This window comes from Narcine bancroftii, chromosome 3 (assembly GCF_036971445.1).
Source record: "Narcine bancroftii isolate sNarBan1 chromosome 3, sNarBan1.hap1, whole genome shotgun sequence".
NCBI lineage: Eukaryota > Metazoa > Chordata > Chondrichthyes > Torpediniformes > Narcinidae > Narcine > Narcine bancroftii.
In genome coordinates this window covers 1229630-1248431 of record NC_091471.1, presented here as the reverse complement: position 1 = coordinate 1248431, position 18802 = coordinate 1229630, and the positions used below count along the sequence as shown (strand labels likewise).

Here is an 18802-nt window from a genome sequence, read left to right as displayed (position 1 = left end):
ACACTAACCGAGCCGCCCATGGCTATGCATCCAAGGATACACAGTGTATCAAAAGCACGGGGGAATGATCGGATGGTAAAATATAGAATCAAATTCTTGGAGGCCAAAGACATAGAATCGGAAGATTCAGATTCCCCGTGGATAGAATTAAGAAACTGCTGGTTAATAAATCCTGATGGGAGTTATATATATAGGTGTCCAAACAGTAGCAAGGAGATGTCATTAAATTACAGAGTGAGATAGAGAAGGTATGCACAAAGAGCAATGCTACAGTCGGTTGATTGGGAAAATCAGATTGGCGCTGGATCCCAGGAGAAGGAATTTATTGAATGCTTGTCAGATGGCTTTTTAGGATCTGGACCAGCTGAGAAAAGGGCAGGAAAATTACAGATAATATTCACTGTGTGATGTGCTGAACTTTAGTGGGATGAACCAGGTAGGACACTGCCGAGTGTGGTGGAAGAGGGGGGATCTGATCCATATTCTGCAATGTGCATTGAGAGCCTTCCTCACTATCCACTGCAGCCCCATTCTCATGTCATCTGCAACTTTCCTGATCCAGTAGGTCACATTATTCCCTAGATCATTGATATAGCTGACAAATAGCAATCAACTTTCCTTGGAAGCTCAAGAGAGTCTGGCATGTCCTCAGTGTCGCTGACTAATCTGTATAGCATGCAAACAGGCATTTTGGCCCAAAATATCCATCCCAGCCCTTTGTCTTTCCCTCCATTTGGCCCATTCCTGAGAAACATTGAACACTACAGCCCTATGGCTCATCCAGTCCACGTGAAACTATCTTTTGCATCGTTCCATGGGCATGCACCTGGCCCAAAGTACTCTAAATCCCTCCCATTCATGTACCTATCTTAATTTCTCAAATGGAAAAATTGAAGTGAAGTTCCCGCTAATGATAAACAATAGAACTATAGAACACTAGAGCATAGGAACAGGCCCCTTTGGCCTTTCTAGTCTGTGCCAAAACATTTTTCTGCCTCATCCAACTGACCTGCACCCAATCCATAGCCCTCCACACCTCTCCCATCCACATACCAGTCCAAATTATTCTTAAGTGTTAAAATTGAGCCCACATTCACCACCTCAGCTGGCAGCTCGTCCCACACCCCCACCACTCTCTGTGTGAAGAAGTTACCCCTAAACTTTTCCCCTTTCACCCTTAACCCATCTTCTCGTTTGTATCTCACCTGCCCCTCAGTGGAAGAATCTTATCTACATTTACTATGTCTACCACCCCCCCCCTCATAATTTTAAATACCTCTTATCAAATCTCCCCTCATTCTTCTACACTCCAGGGAATAAAGTCCTAACCTGTTTAACCTTTCACTGTAACTCAGTTCCTGAAGCCAGGCAATGACCTAGTCAATCTTCTCTGCACTCTTTCTAACTTAATATCTTTCCTGTAGTTCGGTGACCAAAACTGTACACAATCCTCCAAATTTGGCCTCACCAATGTCTTATACAACTTTAATATAACATCCCAACTCCTATTCTCAATGCTTTGATTTATGAAGGCCAATATGCCCAAAGTTCTCTTTACAATCCCTTAAACATTTCACCTTTCACCCTCAACCATGTCCTCTCTTGTCTCTTCCCATCATATAAGTGGAAAAGGCCTGTTGGTATTTACCATATCTGTTCCCCTCATAATTTTTCATACCATTGATCATGCAAGTCCTACTGTCCTCCCAAAATGCAGCACCTTTCATATTAAATTCCACTCTGCAGCCCATTTTCCAGCTGGTCAAGATCCTGCTGCAACCTTCCTCACTGTCCACTGTAATCAATATCTACAAATTTGCTATCCAATTTACCACAGTAAACTAAAGGATGTGGATTCCTTCAAACCTTCGCTGTGCATGTATTTGTCTGAATGTCTTTTACAATTGTCTCCACTTCTCCCACTTCCTCTGGCAGCTTCTTCCACCAAACCCTCCACCCCTGGGTCCCAAAACAATGGCCTCTAGCTTGTTCCAGATACCGACTACCTTCTTGAGTGAATGAGCTGCCTCCCATGTTGCTGTGCATCTCATTCTTCTCACCTTAAACCTATGTCCTATGATTCAAGAATAATTTACCCTGGGGGAAAAAACATGAGAAGCATCAGAAGACAAGGATGCTGGACGCCTTCTTTTACCATCCAGCCCACGTGTGTCGACTTTTTGAAGGAACTGTACTCCGATGTCACTCCAAGGAGTATAAAATCTAGAAAAGAAATCTCCATACGTGACTGACAGCATTAAGATGTCAAAGCAGTTCATTTATCTTTTGGTCATTTAATGTTCTTTTCCTGTTAATTTTTGCAGAGAAGTGTTGCAGATTGATCAGTTCTTACAAGAGACAGCAGCACGAGAAGCAAATGCTAAAGTCCGCCTGCAGCAATTTATTGAGGAGCTGTTGGACAGAGCGGACAGGGCAGAGAAGCAGCTGATGGTGATCAGTAGTTGTGGTACAACACCAAGCGGTAGTTTGGGAAGATGCAGCAATGCAGGCTCAAAGGGGAACAGCAGACAACAGGTATTTGGATTTGATATTACACACAAATCAAAATCGCATTTTGCATGGAATTGAGAAGAATAAACCAGGCTCAAAATAGATTTTCTGAACATGACCTGTGTTTCCTTCTACAAGTGAAACAATGAAAATAATAAACTGTGTAACTAAGGTTACCTGGGGTGAGAGTAGCAAACACCGGAGGACGTGTGTACAAGATGAAGGGAGGAGTGTTTAGGGGAGATGTCAGGAGTAAGTTTTTTTTATACAGAGAGTTGTGGCATTGCTGGGGATGGAGGTGGAGGCTGGTACATAGGGACATTTGAAAAGGCTCTTGGACCAGCACATGGATGAAAGAAATATAGGTTACGGATGTAAGATAGGGAAGGGTTAGTTTGTTTATATAGGTCAGCACAGCATTGTGGGCCTGTACTGTGCCCTTAAGAATGTTTGGGACAAACACATTTTTTACCTTTATTTTCCCCTGTGCTCCATCGTTTAAAATTTCTAATCACATCATTCACATGTGATTAAAGTGCACATTCCAGATTTTATTCCACGTTATTTGTATGCATTTTGGTTTAGCCATGTGGAAATTACAGCCCCCTTTATACATAGCCTCCTCATCATTTCAGGGCACCATAATGTTTGGGACAATGGGCTTCTCAGTGAATACTCAGACATGTATGTTTAATTGCTTCGTTGGTGCCGGTAGAAGAGAGCCAGGCTTGCTTCGAAGCTTTTGACCACCTTTGGAGTCTGTAGTTGCCATTTTTCAACATGAGGACCAGAGTTGTGTTACGAGCCCATAGGACTCCAACCCAGCAGCAATTGAAATTCACTAAGACAATGGTCACTTAAACAAAAATGTTTTTAATTTTCTTATAATAATATCAATATTTAACTTAATACTATTAACTTTCACCTTTGAATGCCCTCCATTTTCCTTCTACATCCTTCCCATGAAACAATTTATCCCAGTCCACACCTTCCAAATCCATTCTCATCTCCTCAAAATTAGCCTTTCTCCAGGGTCCAGACCTATCTTTCTCCATAATTATTTTGAAATCAATAGTATCACTGGACTCCGAGAACTCCCCAACACACACCTCCGTCACCTGACCTATCTCATTCCCTAATAGCAGATCCAACACAACCCCTTCTCTAGTTGATGTAGAAAACGATACTGCACACATGTTGTGGATGTTGCCAGGTCTTGAAGAAAATAGTTACCGGGAAAAGTTGGACAGGTTAGGACTTTATTCCCTGGAGCGTAGAAAAATAAAGGAAGATCTGATAGGTTTACAAAATTAGAGTAAACAAAAGCAAATTTTTTTCCCACATTCTTCAGAGGGAGGTTGAGCAGCTAAATGTCATGGTCCATGTAGGGACCAATGACAAGGATAGGAAGGGTAATGAGGTCATGCAAAGAGAATTCAGGGAGTTAGGTGTGAAGTTGAAGGACAGGACTCTCCAGGGTTGTGATCTCGGGATTGCTACCTGTGCCACGTGCTGGTGAGGTTAGAAATAGGAGGATAATGCAGCTTAACACGTGGCTAATGACCTGGTGCAGGAGGGAGGGCTTCAAACTCCTGGATCATTGGGCTTTTCCAGGGAAGGTGGGACCTGTTCTGATGGGACGGAGGGGGGCTAATATCTTTGTACGAAGGTTTGTTAGTGCTGCTCTGGAAGGTTTAAACTAGATTTACAGGGGGAGGGGAACCAGAGTGCCAGAGCAGTTAGAGGAGTGGAGGAGGAATAGATGATGTGAAAATTACATGCACCGCTAGATTCAACGGGTTGTATGTGGTGGAAGTGTTCTCAGGTGCATCTATTTCAATGCAAGGAGAATTGAAGGAAAGGCAGACGAGCTTAGAGCGTGGATTGGGACATGGAATAATGACATTGTGGCCATCAATGAAGCTTAGCTGCAGGACTGGTAGCTCAATGTTCCAGGCTTCCATTGTTTTAGACTCATAGCACGGGGGTGGGGGGGGAATGGTATTGCTTGTCATAGAAAATATCACAGCTGTGCTCAGGCAGGGCAAACTAAAGGATAGCTTCCACATCCTTCCTGTAATGAAGTGACCAGAATTGAACACAATACTTTTTTAACTATGGTCTTACCAGAGATTTGTAGAGTTGGAACATGACCTCTACTCCTGATTTCAATCCCCTATTAATGAGAGTATATGGGTGGAGCTGAGGAACAGGAAAGGTACGACCACACTCATGGGGTTGTATTATAGACCACCCAATAGTCAATGGGAATTGGAGGTGCAAATCTGTAGAGTAATAGCAGACAGCTGCAGGAAACATAAGGTTTTGATCGTGGGAGATTTTAACTTTCCAATTATTGACTGGGACTCCCACACTGTAAAAAGGCTGGATGGGTTGGAGTTTGTCAAATGTTTTTAAATCAATCTACCAGGTGGGTCCTTATCAAGTTAATTACTAAACTCCAAATATATAACTGTAACAGCACTGATTTATCACAGCTGACAGGCAAATGAAGAATACCCTTACTCATTTCTTCCAGCCACCATGAAGTTGACCTTTTAAAATTATTCTCTAGACACAACATTGCATTCATCAACTCCCCAAACACCACCTCGCCAAATGCTTCTGACTTTCTCATTGGCTCACCGCCACGAGTGATCCTGCACTCACTCTCATCCTCTGACAAAGGTACGTGACCGCTCCCCCCACCAACTCCCACCTCAGTCATCGAACCATGGAAGGTGTTGACTGATTGGAACTGCCCTGCTACGTAGCAGTCTGGAGGGCTGACAGTTCGGCCCAACCTCATATGATAGTACAAGTGGTCTGACTGGCAAAGGTGTGACTGGTCCTCTGACCCTGGTTCCAACATAGAATGTGGACTGTCGATATATGCTGCCTTCAACTATGTCAGCTTAATACAGTAAAATCCCTATTATGTGGCACCTATGGGGATTAGTACATACCAGATAAGTGAATTTTCTATTTGCTTGCGATTGCGTGATTCGTGAGACACGCCACTTTTAAACTTCGATATATTTTACCTATTCATTTTCTGTGATTTCTTTGCCGATTGCTTGAATTCTGGTTAACTGGTTTTACGATACGATCAAAGACTGCAAACACTTCTGAGGTAGAGCTGCCTGAAGTTGTCTTTAGTTTGTCACTTCCCACTCCTGCTGATCCTGTTTCACAGTGAACACATTCACTCTCCTCAGACATTGCATGTCATCCTCCCTCCTGATCCTGAAGGGGACCTCCTTTCTCTCATGACCCTTTTGTTCCTTATATCTTTTTGGGTTCTGTAGTGTGCTAAAGTCTTCCCATGGCCTCTTTTAGCCCTCCATAGTTTACTCTTCACGTGGCTCCTACATTCCCTACACTCTTCAAGGAATTCTCTTGGACTAATCTACCTATATATCAGATACGCCTCCATAGAACATTCTTTCTTCTTTTTTCTTCTTCTTTGGCTTGGCTTCGCGGACGAAGATTTATGGAGGGGGTAAAAAGTTCACGTCAGCTGCAGGCTCGTTTGTGGCTGACCAGTCCGATGCGGGACAGGCAGACACGATTGCAGCGGTTGCAAGGGAAAATTGGTTGGTTGGGGTTGGGTGTTGGGTTTTTCCTCCTTTGCCTTTTGTCAGAGAGGTGGGCTCTGCGGTCTTCTTCAAAGGAGGCTGCTGCCCGCCAAACTGTGAGGCGCCAAGATGCACGGTTTGAGGCGTTATCAGCCCACTGGCGGTGGTCAATGTGGCAGGCACCAAGAGATTTCTTTAGGCAGTCCTTGTACCTTTTCTTTGGTGCACCTCTGTCACGGTGGCCAGTGGAGAGCTCGCCATATAATACGATCTTGGGAAGGCGATGGTCCTCCATTCTGGAGACGTGACCCATCCAGCGCAGCTGGATCTTCAGCAGCGTGGACTCGATGCTGTCGACCTCTGCCATCTCGAGTACCTCGACGTTAGGGGTGTGAGCGCTCCAATGGATGTTGAGGATGGAGCGGAGACAACGCTGGTGGAAGCGTTCTAGGAGCCGTAGGTGGTGCCGGTAGAGGACCCATGATTCGGAGCCGAACAGGAGTGTGGGTATGACAACGGCTCTGTATACGCTTATCTTTGTGAGGTTTTTCAGTTGGTTGTTTTTCCAGACTCTTTTGTGTAGTCTTCCAAAGGCGCTATTTGCCTTGGCGAGTCTGTTGTCTATCTCATTGTCGATCCTTGCATCTGATGAAATGGTGCAGCCGAGATAGGTAAACTGGTTGACCGTTTTGAGTTTTGTGTGCCCGATGGAGATGTGGGGGGGCTGGTAGTCATGGTGGGGAGCTGGCTGATGGAGGACCTCAGTTTTCTTCAGGCTGACTTCCAGGCCAAACATTTTGGCAGTTTCCGCAAAGCAGGACGTCAAGCGCTGAAGAGCTGGCTCTGAATGGGCAACTAAAGCGGCATCATCTGCAAAGAGTAGTTCACGGACAAGTTTCTCTTGTGTCTTGGTGTGAGCTTGCAGGCGCCTCAACATTACAGCACATGAAAAAGGCAATTCAGCTATTGGATCTGTGCTGAACCATTTTTCTGCCAAGTTCCATTGGCCTGCATCCCTCTCCCATCCACGTACCTGTCCAAATTCCTCTTAAATGTTAAAATTAAGCCCATATTCACTCAGCTGGCAGCTCGTTCCATATTCCCATCACTGTCTGTGTGAAGAAGTTCCCTAGTGTTTCCCTTAAACTTTTCCCCTTTCACCCCTCACCCATGTCCTCGGGTTTATATCTCACCTACCCTCAGTGGAAAAAATCCAACCTACATTTACTCTGTCTGTCCCCTTCATAATTTTAAATACTATCAAATCTTCCCTCATTCTTCTACACTCCAAGGAATAAAGTCCTAATCTGTTTAACCTTTCCCTGTAGCTCAGTTCCTAAAGTCCCAGCAACATCCTTAGTAAATCTTCTCTAACTCTTTCAATCTATTCACTCCTATCTTGGTTACCCTTCCTCACTGTCCACAACACCTCCAATCTTAGTGTAATCTTCAAACTTGCTGATCGAATTGACTACATTATCATCCAGATCATTGATGAAGATGACAAACCACAATGGTCCCAGCACCGATCCCTGAGGCCCACTCGTCACAGGCCTCCAGTCTGAGTGGCCATCATCCACTACTATATTCTATGGCCTCTCCTATAAAGCCAATGTCCGATCTAGTTAACTACCTCACAATGAAAATTGAATGACTGAACTTTCCAAACTAAGCTTCTATGTGGGATCTTGTCAAAGGTCTTTAAGACAACATCTGCTCTTTTCTGTACCCTCGTATTTGCAGAGCCAAGTTTAGCTCCAAGTTGCTCTGTTCATTAAACTACCACCATTGACCAATAACTGGAAATTATGACATCGTGACCCTTAGTTATAGGAGGGTCAGGACTGCAAGCTAAATGTTCCGGGCTTCCATTGCTTTAGATGCAATAGAACTGGGGGCGGGCGGGGCGGGGGGGGCCGGGCGGGGGGGAATTGAAAGGGGGAGGAGTTGCATTTCTCGTCAGGGAAAATATCACAGCTGTGCTCAGGCAGGACAGACCAGAGGGCTCCTCTACTGAGGCTATATGGGTGGATCTGAGGAACAGGAAAGGTAATGTCATATTTACGGGGTTATATTATGGACTGCCCAATAGTCAGCGGGAATTGGAAGAGAAAATCGTTATAGAGATAGCAGACAGCTGCAGGAAACATAGGTTGTGATGGTGAGGGATTTTAACTTGTAGTGGTGCTACGGCAGCACTACAACTCCCAGGAGGCATTGAACCGGCCATGTGATGTCAGTGTGTGATGATGTCAGCGTGTTGAGCAGGTGATTCTGGCTTTTCAAAGGTTGTGCAGGTGATGAAGAGTAAATCTGTTTGATTCACTCTAAAAACGCCTTGTGTGGTTATCTCGTCGTGTCCACTACGATCCCAGTGGCCACAATTGGTGACCCCGATGGGTCCAAAAATTTTTTTTGGACAAACATGGACTCTGCAGCCGTCGCTGTGAAGCTGACACCCTTCTGGGCAGCTGAGCCTGAACTGTGGTTCCCGCAGGCTGAAGTACAACTTCACCTTCGTCAAGTCAAACTGGACACCTCTCGTTATTACCATCTCGTTAGTGCCCTGGACCAGGGCGTCGCTAAGAAGGTCGGCAACTTCCTATAGGATCCACCACGTACCAGCAAGTATGACGCTTTAAAGGGACTCTTATTATGGTATGTCCCAAAGGGACAGGGCAGTCAAACTACTACAGACACTTGTGGTCAGGCGTTCCTCAGTTCCTGGATGTCTCATTTTGGTTTACCAGTGCATTCCACTAATCAGCTTGCCTCCCCCCCATCCCCCCCTTTAACTAGTTATTCCAGTTTCTAATTTCTTTCTCTCTCCCCACCTAGCCTAGACTCCTCCTTCCCCACTCCCCCCCACCCCACCAGCCTATCATCTCCCACCCTCACCACCCCTCCTTTTTTTCGGTCATCTCTCATGTCCCCCCACACCTTGATGAAGGGCATAAGCCCAAAACGTTGGTGATGTATCTTCACCTTTGCTACATAAAGGCCCTGTTTGACCTGCTGAGTTTCTCCAGCATTTGTGTGTTTTTTCACTGAACCTGTCCTTTACCTAAGTGACATCTCAAGTCAGCCTTGATGGCTTGGTTAGAGGGCCCGAACTGGGGTGATGAGCTGCCCTAGGTTTAACTGGGCATTAGAACAACTCCAAGCTTCATTTGTGGAGCTCATGTATAGTGCACCATTAGTGGTTCCAAGGGAGTTCATCCCCTACCATTCCAACTCCAGCGATGATCCTGAGGAACTGTTGAGCAGGCTAAGGGAGACTGTAGGAAAATTGACCCCAATGCCACCATCGTACGTGAAGATCTCAAAAACTGCGAATATGTCTTCCTCCAAAGGGGAACATGTGGTCAACCTTTATAGACGCCCTATGAAGGACCTTATAGGAGACAAACTAGGTCAACCTGTATTTTGGTCATTGGAGGGAAGCCACAGTCTTTCACTATTGACAGGCCTAAACCAGCTCACGTGGACAAGTCTTCCCCACTGGAGCAGCCAACAGTCCATCGCAGAAAAACACAAAACTTTTGCTGGGGTGGGGAGAGGAGGAGAATGTAGTGGCGCTATAACGGCACTACAATTCTCAAACCAGCCATGTAATGTCAGTGCATGATAACGTCAGCGCGTGTCGTGCGCGTGATTCTGGCTTTTAAAAGGTTGCATGGTGATGAAGAGAAAATCCATTTGATTCACTCGAGAAACGCCTTTATTTTGTCATGTCCACTGTGATTTCAATGGTCATAATCTTTCCCCATATTGACTGGGATGGCCACACTATAAAAGGGTTGGACTGCGATTCCAGTGGCCATAATCTTTCCACATATTGACTGGGATGGCCACACTATAAAAGGGCTGGACTGCGATTCCAGTGGCCATAATCTTTCCCCATATTGGCTGGGATGGCCACACTATAAAAGGGCTGGACTGCGATTCCAGTGGCCATAATCTTTCCCCATATTGACTGGGATGGCCACACTATAAAAGGGTTTGACTGTGATTCCAGTGGCCATAATCTTTCCCCGTATTGACTGGGATGGCCACACTATAAAAGGGCTGGACTGCGATTCCAGTGGCCATAATCTTTCCCCATATTGACTGGGATGGCCACACTATAAAAGGGCTGGACTGCGATTCCAGTGGCCATAATCTTTCCCCATATTGGCTGGGATGGCCACACTATAAAAGCGATGGACTGCGATTCCAGTGGCCATAATCTTTCCCCATATTGACTGGGATGGCCACACTATAAAAGGGTTTGACTGTGATTCCAGTGGCCATAATCTTTCCCCGTATTGACTGGGATGGCCACACTATAAAAGGGTTGGACTGCGATTCCAGTGGCCATAATCTTTCCCCATATTGACTGGGATGGCCACACTATAAAAGGGCTGGACTGCGATTCCAGTGGCCATAATCTTTCCCCATATTGGCTGGGATGGCCACACTATAAAAGGGCTGAACTGCGATTCCAGTGGCCATAATCTTTCCCCGTATTGACTGGGATGGCCACACTATAAAAGGGCTGGACTGCGATTCTAGTGGCCATAATCTTTCCCCATATTGACTGGGATGGCCACACTATAAAAGGGCTGGACTGCGATTCCAGTGGCCATAATCTTTCCCCATCTTGACTGGGATGGCCAAACTATAAAAGGGCTGGACTGCGATTCCAGTGGCCATAATCATTCCCCATATTGACTGGGATGGCCACACTATAAAAGGGCTGGACTGCGATTCCAGTGGCCATAATCTTTCCCCATATTGACTGGGATGGCCACACTATAAAAGGGCTGGACTGCGATTCCATGGCCATAATCTTTCCCCATATTGGCTGGGATGGCCACACTATAAAAGGGCTGGACTTCGATTCCAATGGCCATAATCTTTCCCCATATTGACTGGGATGGCCACACTATAAAAGGGCTGGACTGCGATTCCAATGGCCATAATCTTTCTCCATATTGACTGGGATGGCCACAGTATAAAAGGGCTGGACTGCGATTCCAGTGGCCATAATCTTTCCCCATATTGGCTGGAATGGCCACACTATAAAAGGGCTGGTCTGCGATTCCAGTGGCCATAATCTTTCCCCGTATTGACTGGGATGGCCACACTATAAAAGGGCTGGACTGCGATTCCAGTGGCCATAATCTTTCCCCATATTGGCTGGGATGGCCACACTATAAAAGGGCTGGACTGCGATTCCAGTGGCCATAATCTTTCCCCATATTGACTAGGATGGCCACACTATTAAAGGGCTGGACTGCGATTCCAGTGGCCATAATCTTTCCCCATATTGACTGGGATGGCCACACTATAAAAGGGTTGGACTGCGATTCCAGTGGCCATAATCTTTCCCCATATTGACCGGGATGGCCACACTATAAAAGGGCTGGACTGCGATTCCTGTGGCCATAATCTTTCCCCATATTGACTGGGATGGCCACACTATAAAAGGGTTTGACTGTGATTCCAGTGGCCATAATCTTTCCCCGTATTGACTGGGATGGCCACACTATAAAAGGGCTGGACTGCGATTCCAGTGGCCATAATCTTTCTACATATTGACTGGGATGGCCACACTATAAAAGGGATGGACTGCGATTCCAGTGGCCATAATCTTTCCCCATATTGGCTGGGATGGCCACACTATAAAAGGGCTGGACTGCGATTCCAATGGCCATAATCTTTCCCCATATTGACTGGGATGGCCACACTATAAAAGGGCTGGACTGCGATTCCAATGGCCATAATCTTTCCCCATATTGACTGGGATGGCCACACTATAAAAGGGCTGGACTGCGATTCCAATGGCCATAATCTTTCCCCATATTGACTGGGATGGCCACAGTATAAAAGGGCAGGACAGCGATTCCAGTGGCCATAATCTTTCCCCATATTGACTGGGATGGCCACACTATAAAAGGGCTGGACTGCGATTCCAGTGGCCATAATCTTTCCCCATATTGGCTGGGATGGCCACACTATAAAAGGGCTGGACTGCGATTCCAGTGGCCATAATCTTTCCCGTATTGACTGGGATGGCCACACTATAAAAGGGCTGGACTGCGATTCCAGTGGCCATAATCTTTCCCCATATTGACTGGGATGGCCACACTATAAAAGGGCTGGACTGCGATTCCAGTGGCCATAATCTTTCCCCATATTGACAGGGATGGCCACACTATAAAAGGGCTGGACTGCGATTCCAGTGGCCATAATCTTTCCCCATATTGACTGGGATGGCCACACTATAAAAGGGATGGACTGCAATTCCAGTGGCCATAATCTTTCCCCATATTGACTGGGATGGCCACACTATAAAAGGGTTGGACTGCGATTCCAGTGGCCATAATCTTTCCCCATATTGACTGGGATGGCCACACTATAAAAGGGATGGACTGCGATTCCAGTGGCCATAATCTTTCCCCATATTGGCTGGGATGGCCACACTATAAAAGGGCTGGACTGCGATTCCAATGGCCATAATCTTTCCCCATATTGGCTGGGATGGCCACACTATAAAAGGGCTGGACTGCGATTCCAGTGGCCATAATCTTTCCCCATATTGACTGGGATGGCCACACTATAAAAGGTTTGGACTGCGATTCCAGTGGCCATAATCTTTCCCCGTATTGACTGGGATGGCCACACTATAAAAGGGCTGGACTGCGATTCCAGTGGCCATAATCTTTCCCCATATTGTCTGGGATGGCCACACTATAAAAGGGTTGGACTGCAATTCCAGTGGCCATAATCTTTCCCGATATTGACTGGGATGGCCACACTATAAAAGGGCTGGACTGCGATTCCAGTGGCCATAATCTTTCCCCATATTGGCTGGGATGGCCACACTATAAAAGGGCTGGACTGCGATTCCAATGGCCATAATCTTTCCCGATATTGACTGGGATGGCCACACTATAAAAGGGCTGGACTGCGATTCCAGTGGCCATAATCTTTCCCCATATTGGCTGGGATGGCCACACTATAAAAGGGCTGGACTGCGATTCCAATGGCCATAATCTTTCCCCATATTGACTGGGATGGCCACACTATAAAAGGGCTGGACTGCGATTCCAATGGCCATAATCTTTCCCCATATTGACTGGGATGGCCACACTATAAAAGGGCTGGACTGCGATTCCAGTGGCCATAATCTTTCCCCATATTGACTGGGATGGCCACACTATAAAAGGGCTGGACTGCGATTCCAATGGCCATAATCTTTCCCCATATTGGCTGGGATGGCCACACTATAAAAGGGTTGGACTGCGATTCCAGTGGCCATAATCTTTCCCCATATTGACTGGGATGGCCACACTATAAAAGGGCTGGACTGCGATTCCAGTGGCCATAATCTTTCCCCATATTGACTGGGATGGCCACACTATAAAAGGGCTGGATTGCGATTCCAGTGGCCATAATCTTTCCACATATTGACTGGGATGGCCACACTATAAAAGGGCTGGACTGCGATTCCAGTGGCTATAATCTTTCCCCATATTGACTGGGATGGCCACTCTATAAAAGGGCTGGACTGCGATTCCAGTGGCTATAATCTTTCCCCATATTGACTGGGATGGCCACACTATAAAATGGCTGGATGGTTTGGAGTTTGTCAAATGTGTTCAGGAAAGTTTTCTCAATCAGTATTTAGAGGTACCAACAAGAGAGAATGCAATAATGGATCTCTTATTAGGGAACAAGACTGGACAGATGACAGAAGTGTGTGTAAGGGAACATCTAACCATTTTACAAAACATATAACAATTACAGACAGAAACAGGCCAGTTTGGCCCTTCTAGTCTATGCCAAACACCTTCTCCCACCTAGTTCCATTGATCCACACCCAGCCAATAACCTTACATACTTCTCCCATCCATATACCTATCGAACTTTTTGTTAAAATTAAAATTGAGCCCTCTTCTACCACTTGGCCGGAAGCTCATTCCACACTCCCACCACCATCTGAGTGTAGAAATTCCCCCTCATGTTTCCCCTAAACTTTTCCCCCTTCACTCTCAATCCATGTCCTCTTGTTTGAATCTCTCCCACTCTCAATGGAAAAAGCCTGCCCACATTTACTGTATGTGACCCTCATAATTTTAAATACCTCCATCAAATCTCTCCTCAATCTTGTACACTCCAGGAATAAAGTCCCAGTCTGTTTAACCTTTCCCTGTAAATCAACACCTGAAGATCCAAACAACATTCTTGTAAATCTCCTCTACAACTCTCTATTTTGTTGTTACCCTTCCTATAATTGGTGACCAAAACTGCACACAATATTCCAAATTTGGCCTCCTCAATGCCCTATACAACTTCAACATGTGACTCCATTTTCAAGGAATTATATACCAGAATTCCTAAATCTCCTTGTTCTGCACCCCTCAATTGTTTACCTTTTAACGTGTACGACCTTTCCTGATTTGTCCTATCAAGATGGAGCGCCTCACACTTCTTAGTATTAAACTCCATCTGCCACCTTTCAGCCCATTCCTCTAAATGGCCTAAATCCCTCTGCAAGCTTTGAAAATCTTCTTCGTTGTCCACAACACCACCAATCTTCATACCATCTACATACTTACTAATCAAATATACCACCCTATCATCCAGATCATTAATATATACGACAAACAACAATGGACCCAGTACCAATCACTGAGACTCGCCATTCTTCATCAGCCTCCAATTCGACAAACAATTTTCCACCACTACTCTCTGGCATCTCCCATCTTACCATTGTTGCATCCATTTCACTACTTCATCTTTAATACCTCATGTTTGAACTTTCCTTACCTCTTTTGCAGAGCCTTGTCAAAGGCCTTACTAAAGTCCATATAGACAACATCCACAGCATTCCCCTCATCAACCTTTTTGGTAACCTCGAAAAACTCTAAGATTTGTTAAAAATGATCTACCATTTACAAAACCATGTGGACTACTCCTAATCATTCCCTGTCCATCCATATAACTCTATATACCATCTCCAAGAACACTCTCCATTAATTTACCCACCACCGATATCACACTCACAGGCCTATAATTACCAGGTTTACTTTGAGCCTTTTTAAACAGTGGAACATGAGCTACCCTCCAAACCTCTGACATCTCCCCTGTGGCCAGTGACATGTTAAATATTTCTGTCAGAGCTCCCGCTATTTCTTCTCTAACCTCCCTAAAGGTCCTAGGGACTATCGTGACAGGACCCAGAGATTTATCCACCTTGATTTTCATTAAAACAGGTAGTACTACCTCCTCATTAATCTGTGTATTTTCCATGACCTCACTACCAGATTTCCTCACTTCACCTGACTCAATATTCATTTCCTTAGTGAATACTGAAGAAAAGAATATCATTTAAAATTTCCCCCATCTCCTCCGACTCCTCACAGAGCCAACCCCTCTGATCCTCAAGGGGCCCAATTTTTGATGTACCTATAGAAACCCTTTAGATTTACTTTTACCTTACCTGCCAAAGCAGCTTCATATCTCCTTTCTAATTTCTTTCTTCAGATTTTTTTAACACACTTTATATTCTTCAAGCACCTCATCTATTCCCTGTTGTCTCCACCCGTTGTTCACATCCCTCTTCTGCTGAACCAAATTCCAAATATCCTTTGAAAACCAAGGCTGCCTATATTTTCTAACTTTTTCTTTAATCCTCATGGGGACAGACCGACTCTGTTCTCAAAATTTCCCCTTTGAATATCCTCCATTTATCTGTTATATCCTCCCAAGAAAATAAATTCTCCCAAATCCACACTCTCTTGTCCTCTTATCCCGTCGAAATTAGTCTTGTTCCCATCAAGAATCTCATCCTGAGGCCCAGCCCCATCCTTCTCCATAATAACCTAAAACTAATAGTATTGTGATTACCAGACCCAAAGTGTCCCCGACACAAACCTCTGTCACCTGACCTATCTCGTTCCCTAATAGAAGATCCAATCCTGCCCCCTCTCTAGTGGGTTCTTCTATGTATTGATTTAGAAAACTTTTCTGAGCAAGTTTGACAAACTCCAACCCATCCAGCCCTTTTACAGTATGGGTGTCCCAGTCAATATGTGGAAAGTTAAAATCTACAATCACCACCTTATTTATTACACATCTATGCTCTCTCCTTACAAATTTGCTCCTCTAATTCCCTCTGCGCATTAGGTGTTTTCATGCCTTTCCCATTCCTCGCTTCCACCCAAGTATCCTCACTGGACAAGCCCTCCGATCCATCCCGCCATAGCACCGCTGTAATATTTTCTATAATAAGCAATGCGACTCCTCCGCCTTTTATTCCCCCTGTTCTATCACATCTAAAACAACAGAATCCTGGAATATTTAGCTTCCAATCAAGCCCCTCCTGCAACCAAGTTTCACTGATGGCTACAATATCATATTTCCATATGTCAATCCATGCTCTAAGCTCATCCACCTTTCTTACAATGCTCCTTGCATTGAAATATATACATTTGAGAGAATGTCCCCACATTCAATCCTTTGATCACCTGCAATGTCGACAGGCATCCAAACAAAAAGAGGGGAAGAGGAAGGTGGCAAAGGCAGGAGATGATAGGTGGAGAAAGGAGTGAGGGGACAGCAGCAATCGGGGGAGGAGGGATGGTTGGGTGGGTGCAGCGGTAAAGGAGGGGAGAACTGGAAAAACTGGAAAGATGGAGGGAAAAGAAAAGGTGAGCAAGTGTAACAGAAAGTAAAGAAATTGATGTTGATGCCATATGGCTGGAGGGGGCCCAGACAGAAAACAAAGTGTTGTTCCTCCAGTCTGCAGGTTGTCAGGGTGGGATAGTTCATCAGGCCATGGACAGATATGTGAGCGTGGGAGTGTGGCCTGGAATGGAGATGGTTGGCCACGGGGAGGTCGCTGTGGTTGCAAACAGAATGTCGGTGCTGAGCGAAGCGATCTCCCAGTCTGCGACTGGTCTCTCCAATGTGGTGAAGTGTTGCCGACCTGCATTTACTCGGTCTATCCCCCTCATAATTTTAAATACCTTGATCAAAGCACCTTTTATGCTCCAGGGAATAAAGTCCTAACCTGTTCAGCTGCCATCTGGCACATTGATTAAATCTCCTTGTAGACGTTCCCACCATAAACTCTTGGCCCTCCGTCATCTGCTCACTGGACTCTCTTAAAGAGAGGCTGAGGAAAGAGTGATGAGGAGCGATCCTGGGATGAGGGACTACAGTTGCAGTGATATGGGAACTGTTTTCTGTGGAGAAGAAAAAGCTGTAGGAGAATTGATATAAAATGGTGAGAGGTTTGCGATGGAGGAATACTGTTCCCAGCAACTAATGGTCATGTGAGGAAAAGCATTTTTAAGGCAGCATAGGGTTCAAATCAAGACATCGTGATCCAGCATGAAACAGACCTGTAGAGCACGTCGAAAGAATCAAAGGCTTGTTGATCCAAACCAAGGCTTTTATGAACTAGAAGACTGGAGCGTATCACATGTAGGCCGACCAGTCCAGAATGACCTGGATCTGGCTAGGAGCAATCCTTTAAGACCTGCCAGTAGGCGTGGCTATGCTCTCAGCCAATCACGACCATCCTATACCACAATATATACATATACACATTGGTGATAGAATCACCCCTTCATATTCACCCCTTCTTTGAGAACTGACCCCAGGGTGAATGGAGGGGCTTTAAAAATAGGAGGTATGGGGCTGTAACGGTCAGGGGGTCTGATCATCCAGCGTGACCACCGTGGTGCTGGGATTGGGGTCGCTGGGTGCGGCCACCGCCTCACTCAATTCCCCAACGGCGTTGTCGACAGTCTGGCCTGAGTTGGCGGGGTGGTGTTGATCCTTCTGTTCAGGCACATGACCTAGGCGTGAAGGATTTGGAAGAGATTGGATTGGGAGCGATGCCGGGTCCGATCCGGCTTGAGCAAGGTCCCCTACCGAGACTGTGTCCTCCCGCCCGTCCGGGTACTCAATGTATGCATAATGCGGGTTTGCATGGAGCAGCGTTACTCGGTCAACCAAAGGGTCGTTCTTTGAGAACTGGACGTGGCGTCGCAGGAGGACAGGTCCGTGAGCCATGCCGGTATGGTTGTTCCTGATTTGGATTTCCTCGGTAAAGAGAACATCCTTTTATGGGGGGTGGCATTGGTTGCGGTGCATAGGAGGGAGCAGATGGAGTGTAGGGCGCTAGTGAGCACGTCCTACCAGTGAACAATGGGGAGACTATTGAACCGGAGGGAAAGCGTAACCGCTTTCCAGACGATGGCATTCTCTCTTTTGACCTGCCCATTACCAGTGGGTTATAGTTGCTCGAAGCAATACCACGCTCCAGGAGGTACTGCCGCAGCTCAGTGCTCTCATAAATGAGGACCCACGGTCACTGTAGATGTAACTGGGGGACCCGAAGATGCTGTGCAAGGCCTCTATGACTGAGGAGGCGGTCATGTCCGAGCAGGTCACAGCGAACGGGAAGTGAGAATTCTCGTCGACCACCGTAAGAAGTCCACGCTTCGACGTTCAAAGGGCCAGGTGGCTTTGATGATATGGGTGTTCTCCAGACGGAAGAAGTGGGGCTTGCACTCAGCGCACACCGGGCAGGCTCGGGTCATGGAGCGAATCTCCTCTACCGTGTAGGGCAGGTTGTGAGCTTTAACAAAGTGCGCGAACCTAGTGACCCCTGGATGACAGAGCTCCTCGTGGAGTTTCTGCAGCCTGTCCAG

General features: G+C 46.0%; 1 protein-coding gene across 3 annotated transcripts in view; it reads left to right on the top strand.

Moving 5' to 3' along the window:
• The window catches only part of fbxo41 (F-box protein 41), a 218086-nt gene that overhangs the window by 66915 nt on the left and 132369 nt on the right, over nucleotides 1-18802 (top strand). For all 3 annotated transcript variants that reach the window (XM_069923315.1, XM_069923316.1, XM_069923317.1), the window contains one exon: nucleotides 2325-2535. In XM_069923315.1, coding sequence (XP_069779416.1) covers nucleotides 2325-2535 — 211 coding nt within the window. The remainder of the gene's footprint in view (nucleotides 1-2324; nucleotides 2536-18802) is intronic.